Source organism: Ornithodoros turicata, chromosome 1, assembly GCF_037126465.1.
Source record: "Ornithodoros turicata isolate Travis chromosome 1, ASM3712646v1, whole genome shotgun sequence".
Taxonomy (NCBI): Eukaryota; Metazoa; Arthropoda; class Arachnida; order Ixodida; family Argasidae; genus Ornithodoros; species Ornithodoros turicata.
This window is the reverse complement of record NC_088201.1, coordinates 205,689,172-205,709,424: the sequence shown is the minus strand read 5'-3', so window position 1 is coordinate 205,709,424 and position 20,253 is coordinate 205,689,172. Positions and strand designations below refer to the sequence as shown.

Genomic DNA, 20,253 nt, shown 5'->3' with positions numbered 1-20,253 from the left:
GGCCACCATCAGACAGCAGAGTCCTCGAAATTCATCGGGCTGAAGTCTTCAGGACGAAGACTCTTCCGGAGCTGGACAATCTGTATTCGGAATAACAGCCACCAGAGCTTGTCGATGCAAGGATGGAATGACGCACAAAATCGAGGAATGGAGCAAGGGGGGTGGGGGGATATATATTTATTGAAAGGAAAGGTCTGCCAGAATGGAGCAAGCTCGCACGATGAACTCTGTGTTGTCTCTGGCTCGGGACTAACATCTTTTTCTTCTTTTTGTTGTACAAGTCGGATCAGTTGTACTCCGTCACGTGCAATATATGGACGGAAATTAGTTATTGTTTGTTGTGGAACATATATCCTTATCATGCTTATTATTTACATCTAGCTGCAGATGAACAAAACGCTAACAAAAGGCCAGTTAGGCATATGTGCAGGACTTTAGATCTTTGAAGAGTGTGAATGGAGGGGGGGGGGGGGCTGTACAGTACATACTGACTCTAACAACGTACGTAACAAAGTGCGACCTACAGCAACACTGCCTGTGCCAGCTCAGCCCCACTACGTTCATTCATTTTATGTCACTTCTGTCACTACAAAACCTTGACCTTCAAGGAAATCATTTTTCTTTTTTTTTTCACAGTCCCATAAACTGTATTTGGGGCGGGTCATTTCAATGTGTGCATTGCATGGCGATACTTGTTCGCTTGGGAGTCTCCAATTTAATAAGGATAATCTTATGCGACTGCCATAACACCTGACAGGCGCAGTAATACGACTCACACTGTCAGTACAATTTACTTTTATGTCTGGGAACATAAAAGTCATGACGTCCTCTCTCACCCAAATGTGACGCTATTATGGTAGTAAGGCGAAACTATCGGTACGACTATGCATATATCAATAGTGAGGAAAAACTATCGATGGTTTTACGGTAGTAGACTAGGGAGAGTGCTGTGGAAGTATCTTTCTTCTTTTTTTTTTTTTGCGGTATTCGATTCTCACTATCGACGATATTGTACCTGTCTTCGTTTTTCAACCTCGCGTCAGCTAGCAGTAGTAATACAGGTGCTGGAGGAGACACAGGAGACCAGGTGCTGGCTAGATACCAAATTTGGACGAAACTCTAATACGTTTATTTTTTGTTTTTTGACACGTTTTGTTAATTACGCTGGAATTATGATTGTTCTACAATAATTTCGATTTATAACTAAACTATAGTATATAGTATAACTAAATGGTAGTTGAATGATTCCACGCTAAAATGTCCAAAGACCCTGCTCGACCCCCCACATTTTTTCTGGAAAAATTATCAGGTGTTTCTGGTCACATATAAACTCTGACTACGAAGTATTTCTGTGTTGATGCCGTGCGTCAAGTACGATTGGCACGATCGAAAAGCGGGCGCTTCGCCAAAACAAATATACGCGAGGAACAACAACAACTTTATTTTCACTTTGGAGAGTGGGGAGGTTCATCGCCGGAGGCGATACTCTACCTCATTGCTGGTGGGGATGTGGGGAATAATATAACGAGCCCCTTCACAATAACGATCGATGCCCGATGGTGTCCAGAAGAGCTTTGAGCGCAGAGCGTTGCTGGGCTGGATTGGGCCAGAGTCCAACCAATTTCTATAGGAAGAAGGGCCTAGAGTCCTGCTGACGAAGAGACACGGAGAGTGCGGTTCTGGAAGGTTGGTAGTGGGGGCAATGAAGTAGAATATGCTCCAGAACCTCAAGAGCACCACAGAGACAGCAGGTGGGAGAGTCAACTTGTCTCAAGCGGTAGCGCCTCTGAGCTGTAGAGGCCACATCGAGGCCATGCGCGAGGAAGACAACTGAGACACTTACCGCTTTTTAATCTCATGGCCTTCTCTATGTTTGTACAAAGTCATGGGCGATTTAGTCCAGTTTGTGTGCTCCACGGAAGTGACGAACAGTGCAATCTTCCTGCGAATTCAGGAATTTTTTAGGTAACAAATTATCTGTTGAACGTCGTTTATAATTTTTCGTTGTGTAGAGCTTATTGGTCACTTCAGCAGGGAGAGTTTCTTCTCAAGTTTCTAGGCCAACGGGATGTGCTGGTACCATTAGCGGTTCGGCGCCGAGGCCCGACATTGGTTTCAACCGTGCTCGTGGGCGGAAAACGCCCCGCCCGGTCACTAATGGCGACAGGTAGATAGGGCTTTGCGGAAAGTCGCCTGCTCCACGTCGTAGACCGTGTGTCCGGCAGACGATTCCTCATAGACACCGGTGCCGACGTAAGTGTGCTGCCCGCCACTAAAGTTCATCGACGCCATCAGCCCTGCTTCACATTGAAGGCCGCAAACGCTTCGACTATCCCAGTATACGGCCAGCAATCGCTGACCCTTAATCTCGGCCTCCGAAGGGACTTCCGTTGGCTGTTCCACGTCGCCGACTTTTCCCAAGCTGTCATAGGTGCCGATTTTCTCACGCAATTTCGGCTTCTCGTGGACATCTCTCGGAAGCGCCTTCTCGATTCTACCACCAGCCTTTACATTCACGGCATTCGAAGTCCAATACCACCCTACCACACACTATCGTTCTGCGCGCCTCAGTCAGCCTACTCGGCGACCCTCAAGGACTTTCCAGAGCTGGCGAAACCACCGGACTCGACTCGTCCTGTTAAGCATGACATTGTGCACCATGTCGTTACCCAAGGCCCACCAGTCCACTTTCTTCCGCGCCGACTCGCCCCCGAAAAATACACTATCGCTAAGGCGGAGTTCGAGCATATGCTCGACCTCGGCATTATCCGCCCATCCAGCAGCAACTGGGCCTCACCACTAGCATGGTGCCAAGAAAACTGGTGACTGGCGTCCTTGCGGCGACAACCGCGCTCTGAATCGTGCCACAGTACCCGAACGCTACCCTGTACCGAATATCCTCGACTTCGCCGCAAACATTGCGAACGCCACCATCTTTTCAAAAATCGACCTCGTTCGCGCCTATCATCAAATACCTACGGCTGAAGAGGACATCGCGAAAACAGCCATTGTCACACCCTTTGGGCTCTACGAATTCCTACGCATGCCTTTGAGATTAAGAAATGCCGCACAGACTTTCCAACGCTTCACAGATTACATCATCCTAGGTCTTCCATTCGTCTACGCGTAAATAGACGATCTTCTAGCTGCCAGCCCCACCGCCGAAGAACATGCCGAACAACTACGAACACTCTTCTCCCGCCTTCAGGATAACGGCATCGTCATCAATGCCGCCAAAAGAGAATTCGGCGTACCGGAACTCGATTTCTTGGGCCATCGCATAAACCAACATGTCATCCGTCCTTTACCGTCCAAGGTCGCTGCGATTCGGGATTTTCCTCGCCCGACTTCAGTTACGCAGCTCCGACGATTCCTTGGCTTCGTAAATTTTTACAGGCGGTTTCTGCCGTCGTGTGCTGCCACATTGGCTCCCCTCGAAGCCCTGCTCACTTCAGGCAAGAGGACCCCTTCAGCCTTCCAATGGACTTCTGACGCCCTTGCCGCTTTCGACAAGACCAAACAAGACCTCGCGAGACGGCGCCCTTCCCATCCATCCTCGGCACGATGCACCTACCTGCATCATGGTTGATGCGTCCAGTGTTGCCGTTGGCGCGGTCCTCCAGCAGCGTGCATCTTCCGTCCGGAAGCCAATCGCTTTTTTCCCGCGGAAGCTGAAGACCCCCTAGACACGTTACAGCACATTCTGTCGGGAACTTCCTCAATCTTCCTCACCGCAATCTTCCTGACCGTGAAGCATTTCAGACATTTCCTGGAAGGCCGCCCTTTTACCGTTTAGAGTGACCACAAGCCACTTACCTACGCCTTCTCAACGTCCGGAACCAGATACACCCCACGCGAAATCCAGCACCTACCTTTCATTTCCGAATTTACGACGTGCATACAGCACGTAAGCGGCATCAACAATCCTGTAGCCGACGCCCTGAGTCGCTTGTGCTGCATAGACTGAGCTCAGGATCCCTCATCAACTGTTCCTTCTCTCGACCTGCTTGCATCCGCGCAGTCAACCGATGAACACCTATGCCGTGCTCCGTTCAAACGGCAACACCAGCCTCAAGCTCGAAGGGGTTCACCTTCCTGGCACAGCACGCCCCGTAATTTGTGACACGTCTCAGGGCAGACCTCGACCATTCGTCCCTCTACTGCTCCGGCGACCGATATTCAACCATTTTCAAGCCCTATTCCACTCTGGCGTGCCAGCTTCACAGAAACTCATCGGGTCACGTTACGTCTGGCCAAGGATGAACGCGGACATCAAGTCTTGGGTGCGATCTTGCGTGCCTTGTCAACTCACCAAGACCCAGCGGCACACTAGACCAGCCCCGCATCCTTCCTGCCTCCGGATCATCGGTTTGATCACACCCACATCGATCTCGTCGGACCCCTCCCACCCTGCCAAGGCCACAAGTACATCTTCACGATCATCGACCGGTACACCCGGTGGCACGAGGCCGTTCCTCTCCCCGACTCGACAGCACCCACCGTCGCCACCGCCCTCATTAGTGCGTGGATCGCCCGATTCGGTGCGCCATCAGTGATCACGACCGACCGTGGGCGCCAGTTCGAGTCCGCCCTGTTCGCCGCCCTGACCAACTTGTTGGGCACCAGACGCATTCGAACAACGGCATACCCTCCTGCCGCCAACGGACTCGTGGAGCGTTTCCACCGCCAACTCATGTTGCCCTACGAGCCAACAGAAGCACACCATGGCCCGACACGCTTCCCATCGCACTCCTCGGTATCCGAGCAGCATTTAAGCCCGACCTCGGCTGCACCGTCGCCGAGATGGTTTATGGGGCAACCCTTCGACTTCCGGGCGAATTCCTCGCCCCGTCCGAAGACCCTGTGCCCGACTCAACGCTCGACTACGTTTCCCACCTTCGTCGTATCATGGCCAACCTCCGTCCCGCCCCCGCCCGCTCAGAACATTTCTCTTCCGGTTACCGGCACCCAGATTTGAGCACATGCACCCACGTTTTTGTCCGTGTCGATGCCGTAAAGAAGCTGTTGCAGCCCTCATACACGGGACCATTTCCCGTCGTCCAGAAGGATCCACACCAATTCACCATCTTGACAGACGGCCGGCAAGACACCATCTCGCTCTACCGACTGAAGCCGGCCTACCTCGAGCATTCATGCTCTCCACCTGCGCTCTCTGTTCAGAAGCTGGACGCCTGCTGCTCATCTCCGCTGCTTGCTAGGCCGACAGCCCCACCTCCGGCCTCTCGCCACGTCTCATGGTCCCCGGCGCTTACAGGGGGGCTACACGAGAGCTACAGGGGGGGGGGGGGGCTGTAGCAGCCACACTGCCAGCGACACCGCCAGCGCCAGCCTCCCCCCTGGCGCACGGAGCGCGAGAAATAAATCTCGGGCCAGTCCGGTTCTGGCTTCCGACACAACAGCAACCAGTTCTCCGTCTCCTTCTCTCTGCTGTCTCTCAGCTACAATGGCATATTCAATCTGCCTGACTTACCCAAAAGTGGTTCTTGAACCACAAAGCTGATTTTACTGACCGGGTGGAAGTTACCACCAATGCCGGAGAGTCATTTGGCCGCCGAGCCTACCGGCGAGCGGATGCCGTGCATTAACTTGCCCATCGCGTGCAAGCTTCCGAAGAACCCTACCCGTTGTACATTGAGGACGTTCCTTATGTGCGAAGGTGGACCAGAAGATGTCCAACACCGACAAAATCAAGCACATTCTCAAAGAACGTTCGTGAAGATGCATTTCAACTTCTTGTCAGGAATGCTCCCACGACCGCCGCTGACGTCGTGTCTCTTTGTGGTTCACTTCAGGACGCAAGAAATGCACGAATAACTTCCCTACATGCATTCTCCTCTACGGGCACAGGTATTTTTACGGCGTCGTCCACATTAGACAGCCTTCGTAGCATGATTCGCGACGTCTTACGCGAAGAACTCGTGCGTGCAGGGATCAGTGTCGCTCCGGTACCAGGCCCTGTTCCCACGACCACTCCGCCTTATCGTCATGATACGCTTCGAGATCTTGTGCGTGAGAAAATTGCCAGTTGCCTCACACCTCCAGAGTCTACGCCCGTCTACGCCCCACGTCGCCCCACGTACTCTGATGTCATTCGTCTTCCGCCTGCTCAACCACTTGGAACTCCCACTCATCCTGAACCCGCTGTTCTCACACCCTTTCCGGGATCTTACGACTCACCTGGCTCCGGCCCGCCAATGGTCGGCACTTCTTTTTATTGCCAGCGCGAAGAACGCACCTGTTTCTGTTGTGGAATTCGGGGACACCATGCCCGATTTTGCAGTAAACGCCGTCGTGACATGCAACCCAGATACTGGAGCGACAATGAATATCCTGCCGGTTATGCCGCGCTTGGACCCAACGGCCTGTCTCATATACCCCGGGAAGCTACCGCCAGACCTTGTAGGATGTCCCCAGGACATAATTATTCCCAACTAGCATCCTCCTCGCCACCACCACATAGTCGATCCCCTTCTCCGTATCCTGGACAACCACCGTCGACGCGGCGTCCTCGACCTCAGAGTCCGCCGCGCCCGGAAAACCGGTAGCTGCATTCCGACGGTGGCGGACTGTGACCACGGTGCCTGACGGACCACCCTTATCATCCCTTCGAAACATGGTTCCCATATTCGTAGATTTCCACGTTGTCGTCGCTTTGATCGACAGCGGTGCCGCTCTGTCTGTTACTAGTATTACTGCCGATTTACGTTCACGTCTAAACAATGTGACGACTGCTTACGACGAACGCCGCATTAAGGATGCTTCTGGGACTGCCATTTCTCTTGATTCTCATTTCTCTCTGCTTCTTGACTGCCATTGCGACTTTTACCGCACGGGTCACTATCCGAGACGTTACTTACCCAGTTGAATTTCTTGTCTTGTCGTCCTGCTGCCACGACGTAATCTTGGGCTGGGACTGTGCTCGCGAAGAAGTACTTCTCAGTGCAGTGCTGTGCTTTGACTTCGAGCCCAACGTTACGCCTTCCAAGCTATCTGTTTCTGTTGCCCTCATCCTGCTTCCTCGCTCCGTCAAGTTCGCGCCTGTTACTCCGAACCAGTTGTCTTCTTCCCGCGCATCTTACTGCATCCATGCGTCGCCCAACGCTCACGCAGTAGCTTCCAAAGGGCTTGCTCCTCCACCGTGTCTCACGTCGTTCCAGACGACCAAGCATACATTCCCATAACCAACTCCGCCGAACGTGTCTGCTCTCCTACCCGCTGGATTCGTTGTCGCCACTGCCCAGGACTGTGACCCGCTCGACATCCTTGCTCCCCTCAACATTACGCCCGGGCCCGCTCGTTTGCACACGGCTGTTGATCCTACTGACCTGACCAATATGATCGCTTCTACCCTTTCCTCTGAGCTCTGATGACCGCGTGTCCCTCATTTCACTGTTAACGACTCATTCCCACCTCTTCGATCTTGGCAAGTCGCCATTGCGGGTTGCAAAATGACTGCATCACTGCGTCGACACCGGCGCCTCCCCTCCCGTTGGTCAGCGCCCGTACACAGTTTCTGCGTTAGAGCCCGCGATCATCGGAAAGGAGGTGTCAGTCCTGCTTTCTCAGGGCATTATTCAGCCCTCATCCACCCCTTGGGCGTCGCCTGTTGTCTTAGTTACGAAAAAGAATGGCAGCATACGATTCTGCGTTGATTACAGTCGTCTGAACAAGGTCACACGTCGCCATGTCTACCCGATGCCCCGGACTGATGATGCCCTGGATACCCTCCGTGATGCAAATCTATTTTCTTCTCTGGACTTGCGCTCTGGGTACTGGCAAATTCCTATGGCGGACGATGATGTCGAAAAAACGGCATTCACTATACCGGAGGGATTATATTAATTTAAAGTGATGCCCTTCCGACTCACCAACGCACCTGCTACTTTCGACGTCGTCCACAGAAGCAACAACTCAAATGTTGTCAAGAGCCTCACGTACACACACGTCATCATGACACCTTCTTAATAAGCGGCACAAAGGATGAAGCAAATACACACGCACGTCATGGAAGGTGGCGCGTAACTGCTCTAAGCAGAGGGAGGCGATTCCGAGAACCGCATCACAAAAGCGGGAACTTAATGTACGGCCCCCAAGAAAAAAAAAAGGAGAAATAGGGATGCGTGGCTGGAGCGAACCCACGGAGTGGAGCTGTAAAAACGACACTGACGCATGTTTCTCGCGTTGTTGCTGTTGTAGTTTTTCTTTCTTTCTAAACTAAACGAAACGAAATATTCCAGCTTTTGTACATTCTTTGCACAATATTTCATTTTGGCGTACGCCAACCTGTTTGAAGCTCATAGAAGCAGAAAGTATCGCAACAACTCCTGCTTGCAATTTTATCTGTCCATTCTAGCCTGTAATAATAATTTACGTGTGAATCTACTGTTTACCTTATTTGCGCTTGTTGTGTTTTCAGATGACTGGTCATGCAAAAGTTGTAGTGTATTTTTCACACCAGTACTGTGATTTCTGTTGGCATATTACCAAAAGACCTGCGTCTAGGGAGCTACAAAAAGAGACACTCGCGGACAGTGTCCATCCGTTTTCGTTGTTCTCCAGTCTCGGGTTTTAGTAATATGAACTATAGTCTCCAGCTCGCCCGCTTTTTAGCAATTCTTTCATTGTGATTTTTGTGTAACGTTCGTATTGGTGTACAAGTTGTGGGCGATTCGTGCAAGCAGAGCTTTACTTTATAACAGAATGCGAATATAATTGAATTTATGTCTTCCTGGCGGTTTATCTGGATGACACTTGTGAAATTTCACGTTTTGGCGTTACGGTTTGGTGTATGCTTAATTCACGTTGCCAATTTAATGAAGGTAACATAATTAAAGTAGAACTCACCAAACTAAATTCTACTCCAAAAAACCTTGCAAACCTCTCCAACGAAAAGGTCCCCTGAAAAATTCCCACAGAAATTCTCAAGGCTGTAAGGTGCACCAAGGTGAGGCCCTATGTTCAATCTCAAGATTTGCTGATGTAACAGTAGGAGAGCTACGGCCTACGGAGAGCTAGGTCTTGAGATGGAACCTTAAAAGAACCACAGCAAGGTCTGGGGTTCTGAGGTAGAACCTCAGAATTCCAAGAGCGCAAGGCAGGTCTGAGGTCAGTATATGGAATGGACGCTCGTCCCACAACTCACAACAGGCCTTAAACACGATTTAATTAGCAATTAGAGCTAATTGGGGCCCCCCACAGTAACCAGCATCATCCAGTGAGTTACCACACTAATTGGGGAGCATCGCGTGTTCAGGCCAGCTGTGAGTTGTCGGCAACGAGCGTCCATAAAAAAGAAAAGATATATATGAATAGAGTGGACAGAAGGAGTTTCGTTGAAGATAAATAACGCCATCTTGAAGAAAGCGGTCCGGAACGACCGCTGATCATCGCTGAGCGACGGAGCACAGAGGCACCTTGCAAAGCATCACAGCTGTAACCACCAGTTCTGGACATCCTGTGACGTCAGCTGTGACATCATCGTGGCGTGTCTGAGCAAGTAGGACAGCACTGGACATGCAAGGAGAAAAACACTCATAATACAGATGAAAGCAAACTGCTGTGAAAGCAAAAGTAAATATGCTAACCATCAATAGCTAACAACAAGAAGAATCAGGCACACAGCAAAGCTGCCCACCACAACAGCAGTCACGGGGAGTGCAGAACTATGCGACTGCTCCATCCGACAGCCAGGCACAGAACTGACTCGTAATGCTTTTTCCTCCTCTATAGTTCCCGCATCTGCACCCCCTAGCGGTTATTTTCTTAACTGATCTCACGACAAAATTATTAAGAATCACGCCAGCGCTACCCTCGTTTTCAAGACAGAAGAAGATAGAAAATGGCGGGGATTCCTGGACAACAGCAACCAGTGCCCGACGTGCACAGGCATCAAAATCGTAAAGAGCGGGGACAAAATGATCACGTGCGAAACAATTAGTTACACAACAAATCAGCGAACCACACTGGCAGTCAAGAGGAGCGCAGAACGATGCGTTCATTCCATCCGACAGCCAGGCGCAGAACTGAATCGGAATGCTTTTTTACCCCCTGTAAAGTCATGCATGTGTCCCTCTTGCAGTTACTTTCTGAACTAATTTAATCACAAAATTATTAAGAATCGTTCTTGCACTATTTCCACTCAAATCAAGGGTGCGGCAGCACTAGAGCATCAACAAAGGAAAGCATGCAGGTCAGCGCATGTTCTGAGCCCTGTCACACGAGGAAAAATCGTACGACTGCTGGGCAACAGAAGAAAGGAAACACTTGAAGAGAGTGAAAAAGACACTCATCATCATCTGACACATACACTGCATTGTCTCATTGTTAATCCTCTCGACACAAAATCCACCAGAATCGTCGCTCTCCATTCACCAGTGACTAACCTCAATAATGCAGGGGAATGCAAACTGCAGTGAAAGCAAAAGTAAACATGCTAACCATGAATAGCTAACAACAAAAAGAGTCAGGCACAGAAGCAAAGGAGCCCACCACAACAGCAGTCACAGGGAGTGCAGAACTGTGCAACTGCTCCATCCGACAGCCAGGCAGAGAACTGACTGGTAATGCCTTTTTTCTCCGCTACAAATTTCGCATCTGCACCCCCATAGCGGTTACTTTCTCAACTAATCTCACTACAAAATTATTAAGAATCACGCAAGCGCTAGCCTCGTTTCCAAGACAGAAGAAGATTGAAAATGGCGGGGATGCCTGGACAACGGCAACCAGCACCCGACATGCACGGGCATGAAAATCAGAAGAAGTCGGGACAGAGTGAGCACGCACGAAATAATTAGTTACATAAAAATCAGCCCACCACAACAGCAGTCACGAGGAGCGCAGAGCGATGCGTCCATTCCGTCCGACAGCCAGGCGCAGAACTGAATCGGAATGCTTTTTTCTCCTGTATAAAGTCATGCATGTGTCCCTCTTGCGGTTACTTTCTGAGCTAATTTAATCCCAGAATTTCCATTCCATTTCCATTCAAATCAAGGGTGCGGCAGCACTAGCGTCGTCGTCGAGACAAGAACGATCAACATGAATCTTTCTTTTCCACAACAAAGAATACAGAGCGTCAACAAAGGAAAACATGCAGGTCAGGGCATGTCAGGAGCCCTGTCACACGAGGAAAAATATCACGACTGCTGGGCATCAGAGGAAAGGAAATACTTGAACAGAGCGAAAAAGACACTCAGCATCATCAGACACGTACACTGCATTGACTCATTGTAAATCCTCTCGACACAAAATTCACCAGAATGAGTCGCACTCCATTCACCAGTGACGAACCACACAGCTGTACCCCATCTGAGGCAAGCTGTACCCCACCCGAGGCTACACTTTTCCACTAATGGCCAACGCAATTGCTAGGAGCAGAATCAAGGCATCCACAACCGCCAGTGATCAAGAGAGAAGTGAATCCTTGCGCCCTCTGCAAGCCTTCCTCATTGGCCATGACGTCATCCTATTGTATCAGGGCTACACTGTTTTTTCCACTAATGCCCAACCCAACTGCCCTGGAGAAAGTCTGCCTGAAACAATAGAGCCACGGCATGACGTTGCTCAACGAGCACTGTCACACCGGGAAAAATCCCGTTTTTCAGAGAACAAGGGGAACAAAAGTGCAGAGAAATACTTGAACAAAGTGCAAAACACACTCACCAGCATCAAACTATTTCTAAACGCGCACACTCCATTATTCAAATTATTCACAAACATTATTCAAACACAACAATTATTTAAAAACAGTGCTCATCGTAAATCCATCCAGGAAAATGCGCATTATTGATCAATTTCCCATTTTTCTATTGCTGTACTTTTTCTCCACTAACGGTCAATGCATTGCTACAGATACATGAAACATAGAGCAACTGCTTGACGTCACCAAATCCTGTCTAACGAAGGCAGCGGCAAAGAGAAACACTCCTATTATTTATTGAATCGCAAGATTATTTCTTTTTTCCTACTTAATGATATTCATTCTTACATTAAAATTCAACAACAAAAAAAATCACCGTGCATGAACGCTGAACTTAGCGATTTTCACCCCAAAGGCTTATCATGGTACTTTCAATCATTAGAATCCCAGCAGCAGTAAACTACCACTGCTCTTTTAAATAATAATTGAGACTCTGGAACGCTCAACATCATAACCAGGCTTATGTAATACATGACGCACAATCTTTTCTATGATCACATACTCGTTGTCTGAGGCTACACCCGCGAGGAAAAAGGCGCGAAAGTCTGGAGGCAAAGTTCCATTAGTGCACGTCAGAGCTCAAGACGGAAAGCCTTTACTAGAACAGATATATGATGTGATTGAATTCCTACTATATTAATGATTTTCATTATTGCATTGCAGTTTAGAAAGACTATCACAAAAAGTCCGTACTAGTCTTAACAAGCTCAACTACAATTTAGGAGCCTCAAAATTCTACTTTCTATGTAAACTACAATTGCCCTATTACTTGGATCACTATTAATCAAGCGCTCCAATTTTTTCACTCTTCCCATTTCAGCCTTGTCATGCAGTGAAGCAGACTCACATCCAAAATAATTAATTTACAGTGAGGGTGGCATGCTTCATAGGAATTTCTGGCCTGCGCTACCATTTTTTGCACAAATACCCGTAACTGCAAATAAGTGACTTCTTCAACATACCGAGCTCCTAATGACATCTAACAAACAAAAAACATACAAACCCCCTTCTCATGAATTCAGCTTTACAATGCGGCTTTCTTCTGCGTAAAATCGGTGCAAAAAGGAAAGAGCATCGAAAAATTGCGCGACTTGTGCAGGAATTGCTATGACTTCAAAAACCGAAGCACACGATAATAAACTAAAAAAATCCGCCCACTTCTGCCACCTCATGTCTGGTATCAGAATATTCTTGCACAATACTACATACACAGCCGCATTGCCCTTGCATAAAGAGAGCACAGGACAAGGGCACACAAATTCCTTTAAGCGTGCAGGGAAATCGGAAAATTCAATTCTGGTGAACTCAGCTTCGCCAAACGGCTTTCTTCTGCTCTACATAGATGCTGACCGTTTCCCCTCATCTACATTCTGAGCAAAAGCAGTGGAATAAGAAAGAGCTGTGAAAAATTACACGGACGTTAATAAACTGAAAAAAAAAGGCACTCACTTCTACTATCTGAAAATCATTGCATAATGCGATACATATAGCTGCGTTGTTCCTGCGTAAAGAATGCACAAGCCAAAGGTATACACAAATTGCCTTACGCGATCAGGAAAAATCACTTCTACTCCAGCAGCATAATGCGATATACACTGAATTTGTTATGGATGAAAATTGAAAGGCACTGCTGAGAAATCACACACACACACACACACACACACACACACAGGACTACGCATACAACAAGCGACGGGGAAAAGGCTTAACACGGAGCGCCCAGGAATAATCGCAGCGTTACTGCACCTAGCTACGAAGGTCAACGGCTAGCACAAGACGACAACAACAAGGTATTAGCGAAGGGTAAAAATTGCAGCAAGAAAGACAACAAGTCTAGACATGCGACATCGCGTACGAAACACTGGTCACTGGGGAAAAGGCATAAGCCTGCGGCATACACAACTTCATTTTTCTATTTCGCGTAAACTAAACGCGGGTTGCTGTTTTCTGCTCGAAAAACGACATAGAAATTTTCTTAGGGAGCAGAGAAATAGAGGAATTTGTACTACGTGCTCAGATACCAGCATTTCTGCTCAAAAACTCATAGCTCCAAAATTAAGCACTGCTTACTTCATCAACATATCGAGCACCCAACAAAATCTAACAAACAAACAACCCCACTTCCACTAATAGAACACTATTACGAGGCGGCTTTCTTCTGCGTAAAAGTAGAGAAAATAAGAAAAGGGCAGTGAAAAATTACATGCACTTTTGCTCACATAGCTATAAGAGAAAAAATAAAAGAACGAGGCACACGTTAATAAACTGTGACAAAGACACGCATTTCTACTATCAGATAATTCTTGCATAATGCTATATGCATGCACAGTCGGGATATCCCTGGGTAAAGAAAGCACAGAAGTAGGGTACACATATCCGATCCCTTATGCGACAAGGGAAAGTCACTTCTTCTTGGAGAGCATAATACGATAAAGTCTGAATTTTTGCCAAGAAAATTAAGCTTGAACACAGCTACGAGCGTGACAGACACATACTAACAAACAAACAAAACACTCCTATTCACTTCTACTGATAGAATTGGAGCTAAAGGCTTGAAACACACGATAAGAACAAAGCACACCACTTCAAGAAGGCATATAAAGTGCACCGCAACAGGATCCGCGTGCAGAACTCCTAAAATAACCTGCCCAAAACAAGGACTTCACCAGGGTCGAGTGGTAATCCCATTAAAAGCGCTCGCCCAATCCAACAGATTTCAATGCAAACGCGATAACAATTATTTTATAAAGCACTATTTCACGCAATTGTACATAAATGTATCCCTCGTGTTAAACGAAAACCCTAACAGAAATCACTTACTTGTCACGTGGGGTCCCAGCTTCAGAAAAGCGCGCGCACGCACGCACGCACACACAAACACACACACACACATTATTGGTAGGCACAACAAGCGCAAACAAGTCCATTTCACAACCAGATAAATCCATATTATTCCTCAGGTCAGTAATTGTCCTACCATCATCAGAATACGGAACACACATGTATGTGAACGCAAAACAATAGGTCTTCATTCGGATGTAATAGGACATCGCCATTCGACCGGCGCGAACCAAACAAGAAAGGAATGTATTTTCGCTATACATCCAAGAGAAAATGGTGCCGTGCTTCTGCCTAGCAATCATTATACAGAAGTGAATTCAGTTCGTTTTGTTTTTATTTCCTTGCAACCATATATTTGGCCAGAATACTATAGAGTGGAACGGGTAGGTGCGATCATTATTCGCTACACGCTGTAAATCTCATCATTTTTAAACCAAATCAGTCATGTGTTTATAGGCATACGACCCTTCACTAAATAGGTAAGTAGCTAATGAGTAACTTAAAATGGAATAAAACTGTTATTTCATCGTCATTGACTGGAAGCTTCAGTGCACAACAGAGCAATGCGCGCCCATCAACACGCCTTGGGCTCACTTCGCACACACACGATAGCTTTCTGGATATATCCTACTGCCACCGGAATCAAAGATTTATCGCAATGATAATCATGTGCTTCGTGTCGTATTTTTTTCAAGAGACGCCAAAAACGCCTTACTCTCGTCTTGTCAAATAGTACGTAGGGTCTGATACCAACGAGGTAATTTTTATTAAATTATATATTTTATTTTTCTTGAGAGTTTAGTGCTTCGTACGAAGCATTTAAACTCACCATGTGTGCACACTGTTAAAGTGATAAAACAGTGCGCACGCACGGAGAACCGGTAACGGATCGCGCGCCAGACTGCGTCTGCGTGTCCAAACCGCGAGAACGGACACGTGCGGCTCGCGCCCCCACGCGAGCCGCACGTGGTTCTTTAGTTTGGGCGCATTGTTTTATCACTGTAACAGCAGATTCGTAACAACACTGCAACAACAGATGATCCGTACAAGTACTAAACTCTCAAGAAAAAATAAAATAAATAAATAAATAAATAAAAATTACCTCGTTGGTATCAGTCCTTACGTACTATTTGACACGACGAGAGTGAGGCGTTTTTGGCGTCTCTTAAAAAAATACGACGCGAAGCAGATGATTATGCTTGCAATAAATGTTTGCTTCCGGTGGCAGTAGGATATATCCAGAAAGGTATCGTGTGTGTGCGAAGTGAACCTCAGGCGTGCTGATGGGCGCGCATTGCTCTGTTGGGCACTGAAGCTTGCAGTCAATGATGATGAAATGACAATTTTATTCTCTTTTAAGTGAGTCATTGGCGACTTACCTATTTATGCTTATAAACACATGTCGACTGGTTTGGTTTAAAAATGATGAGACAGCGTGTAGCGAATGATGTTCACATTTACCCGTACCACTCTAAAGTATTCCTGCCAAATATATGGTTGCAAGGAAATAAATACAAAACGAAGTTAATTCACTTCTCTATAATGATTGCTGCGAAGAAGCACGGCACCCTTTTCTCTTGGATGTATAGCGAAAATACGTTCCTTTCTTGTTGGGTTCGCGCCGGTCGAATGGCGATGTCCTATTACATCCGAATCAAGAACTATTGTTTCGCGTTCACATACATGTGTGTTCCGTCTTCTGACAATGGTAGGATCATTATTGACCTGAGGAATAATATTGGTTTATGTGGTTGTGAAATAGACTTTGTGTCTGCGTTTGTTGTGCCTACCAATAATGTGCGTGTGTGTGTGTGTGTGTGGGTTTGTCCGTGCGTGCGCGCGCGCTTCTCTGAAGCTGCTACCCCACTTGGCAAGTCAGTGCTTTCTGTTTGCCTTTTCGTGTGACACGAGTGATACATTTATGTACTGTTGCGTGAAATAGTGGTTTATAAAATAATTGTTATCACGTTTGCATTGAGTCTGTCGGATTGGACGAGCGTTTTTAATGGAATTACCACGTGACCATGGTGAAGTCTTGTTTTGGGCAGGTTATTTTATGAGTTCTGCACGCGGATCCTGTTGCGTTGCATTTGATATGTTCTTTAAGTGGTGTGCTTTGTTCTTATCGTGTGTTTCAAGCCTTTAGCTCGAATTCTATCAGTAGAAGTGAACGGAAGTGTTTCTTTGTTTGTTATTATGTATGTGTCACATTCGTAGCTGTGTTCGAGCTTAGTTTTCTTCGCAAAAATTCAAACTTTATCGTATTATGCTCTCCGAGAAGAAGTGACTTTCCCTTCTAGCTTAATGGATCGAATATGTGTACCCTGCTTATGTGCTTTCTTTACCCAGAGATAACTTTGACTAAGTCCAAAAACAGGAAATATGCCTATGGTTCAACCCTCTAGAATGAACTGTGCTGTGCTAATGGATGAGGCAGACCTCTTCTCGTTTGCGTGAGGAAGCGGAACTAAACTACAGCGAAGAAGACCACACGTGGATTATGAATGGTGTGATTGGGGAAGGAGGAATGGTGGGGACCAGGATAATTTGGTGGCTTCCTACACCTGAAGTAATATGTAACTGTGATAAACGCTTACCGTGTCGATGTTAACAAGAACGTTGGTGGAGCCCTACGCTCAGTGTCACCGACGTACAGCCTTTTTGAGCAGGCTGTACAGAAATTCAGTACACCAACTTGGCAGCTCTAAAAGTACCCAACACACCGGCCGTATACATATTACTGTCATGAAGGCTGAACAACAGGTTGTTTCGACCGAAGTCGGCTCCCGTGGCGCAGTGAACGCGGGAAACAGGGTAAAGCCTTAACTGCAGATAAAATAAGAGAAACCCCAGTGTTCATTGTGGGAGAAAGGGCGTACGCAACACAGACTGAAGTTCAGTCTATTGTGTGTCCCCTGGCTTCCCGCCTCGATGTGGCTTTTACGGTGCAGTGGCGTTACCGCTTGTGACAAGTTGACTCTCCCCAATGCAGCCACTGCGGTGCTGTAGAAGGTCCAGAGCACATTCTTCTCCTTTACCCACACTACAAATCTTCCCCTTCCTCAACAGTATTCCCCGGAGCCTTTAACGAGCTGGACTCTCGCCTCAATTCTCTCACAAAATTGCTTGTCCCCTGGCCACATCCAGCCCTCCAAAGCTCTGCCCCCAAAGCCCTCTTCGCCTTTCATGATTCCCCATGACTTCGATGCTTATTGTGAAGGGGCCGTTCCATTCATTATTTCATTCCCCACATCACCACCAGTATCGCCCCTGGCAACGAAACTCCATATCTATCATCTCGGAAGTTGTTGTTGATGTTGTTACACTAGTTAGATGGGGAGAAAGCGATTGCAGGGTGTTTGTGACGAGCGAGAAATAGGTGAAGAGTCCATTTAGGTATAAGATACCGACCCACCCGTAAGCAGTGCAATATGAGAATAATCAGTGTGTGCAAGAGCGGGAATTTGGATCTAAATTTAACATCTCCGTTGAATATCTTGTCCGTGCGGTTACATGCCATCCCGTGCTGTTGAGAAACAATATGAAGAATATTGGTTGAACGGTCGGCCCTCGTAACTAAAACTACAAATTCAGAGTATTATACCAGTGTAATGTGAAGGTGAGACCTCTGAAGGGAAATACGGGCGTCTCGGGCTCTGTCGTTGCACTTCCGCTTTCCAGAATTACTTGAAGAACATGTGTGTTTTTACACATATACTACAATGTATGGATATATTTTGCTGTTTCAGAACCCAACAACGGCACCTCCTGGGAAATGTCACAATGGCTATTGCAAGAAGATATAGGATGACTGAAGATATCCATAGGTAGCTTTGGTTGTCAATGCCTCTATGGAATAAAACCTATGTGCATCCTTCTGCTCGCTTTACATACTCCTTTTCGGCAGTAGTATCGTTGTTTTTGCCCTTAACTGGGTGGAATTTCACGGCTATTTGCGAAAGAAACGCGCTTCCTTACTGGAGACCTTCACAGAGATGCATCAGTTTCAACGGCGTCAGCTCGAAGCGACGAAGGTGAAGAAGTATGTCGACACAAACGGAGAAGATGACAGATAGGCGCCTTAATAGTACCCCCTCTGTGTAGCCTGGCGTCACCCTTTGTAGAATCGAATGTCGCAAAACTGCAATGTTGACGCCCACGCTTAGCATGCATGGATGTTGTGTACCGATGTCACATACTTTTCCAAGCTTCGTTTGTTAGGTATTTACTCAACTCTAAAAAGTAGTAAGTCGCTAGGAGTGTTCCTACACTTTTGGAAGCGCATCGCGATCTGTGCATGATAGTTAAGGTGGCGGAAGTTCGTAGCAGACGACGTGAAGAGAGAGCTAGTAGTGAGGCACCCTGGGCGCTGCGAATGCTAGAATTATGATTCTAACAGAAAATCTAACAGACTCTGAAAAATCTAACAGAATCTCTCGCATCTGTCTCAGAAGGATTCTAAAGAAGATTCTGTGGGATTATGGAACAATTTCTGACAAATTCATTAGATTCATCTTAGGGGTTCCTACAAGGATTGCTATTGGGGGTTCTTATGAGGATTTCTGTTAGGCATTCTCACAAAACTGCTTCTAAGAAAGTCTTCTAAGCTTTCTCGAGCAATTCCTCTGAATATTTCAAAGTACATCGTGGGAAACAGCAGAGAGATGTTTCATTCCTTTCACTCTTTTATGATGTCATTGAGAACGCTCCGCATATGCAGTAGAAATGAGCCTAGTGTTTTTGACGATGGAGCATCAGTTACGGGTTTTCGTTGACGCACTTTTGGTGGTCATCTGAATGAGAACTACCTGGATGCTTATCAGGAAAGGGACCCCATTGAGCCTCAAGGGAGGAACGTGGAAATGCAAGCATGTGTGCTGCATGACATTCAAGAAAATGATAAGAGTGCTCATTCAGAGAGGTACAAGACGTCTAAAAGTAAAGAGCGGCGAGAAAGCAGGCCAGCTGGTGATAATTGATCTTCTAAAAAAGAGTGTCCTATGCCCCCTTGATGTATATACCTGTGTGGGATAGAATAAACTTTCAGCTGTTGCATAATGCATTTTCAGCTGTGTTTGAGACTCCTGTTTAGTGTGTGTGTGTGTGTGTTTTTTCAGTTTCAGGGTTCGTTATGAAGGACGTTTGAAAGCTGTGCCTAGATAGGCGTGCCACCCATACGCTCATTCTCCTACACAGGAGACATTCAGAAAGCTACGCATATGCAGTACAAATGAGCCAGTGTTTTTAACGATGGAGCATCAATTTTGGGTTTTCCTTGACGCGCTTTTGGGAGACATCTGAACGAGAAAAATATGGCTGCTTAGCAGGGAAGAGACCCCATTGTATCCACCCAAAGGGGATACATGGAAACCAATCATATGTGTTGCATGACATTTAACACACTGGTAAGAGGCATAAGACGTATAAAAGCTATGCTGGATGCGTTTCACATATACATTCATTTTCCTATACAGATCTGTTTTATTCCACTCAGTGCGTCGTCGCAGCCGTACCCGTGTGGTGCGGCAAAATGTTTCATTCCTTTTAGCTCATTTCTGGTGTCGTTGAGAAAGCTCCGCATATGCAGTACTAATAAGCGTTGTGTTTTGGACGATGAAGCATCAGATATCGGTTTTCTTTGACGCACTTTTGGTAGATATCTCAAGGACATAATTCTGGCATAATTTATGTAGGCG

General features: G+C 47.1%; 1 protein-coding gene across 1 annotated transcript in view; it reads left to right on the top strand.

Annotated features, from left to right (window-relative positions):
- The window catches only part of LOC135375742 (uncharacterized), a 185,656-nt gene extending 167,221 nt beyond the window's left edge, over positions 1–18,435 (top strand). Inside the window, exon 7 of the mRNA XM_064608397.1 lies at positions 18,307–18,435. Coding sequence (XP_064464467.1) covers positions 18,307–18,363 — 57 coding nt within the window. The 3' untranslated portion in view covers positions 18,364–18,435. The remainder of the gene's footprint in view (positions 1–18,306) is intronic.
- The last annotated feature ends 1,818 nt before the right edge of the window (positions 18,436–20,253 follow it).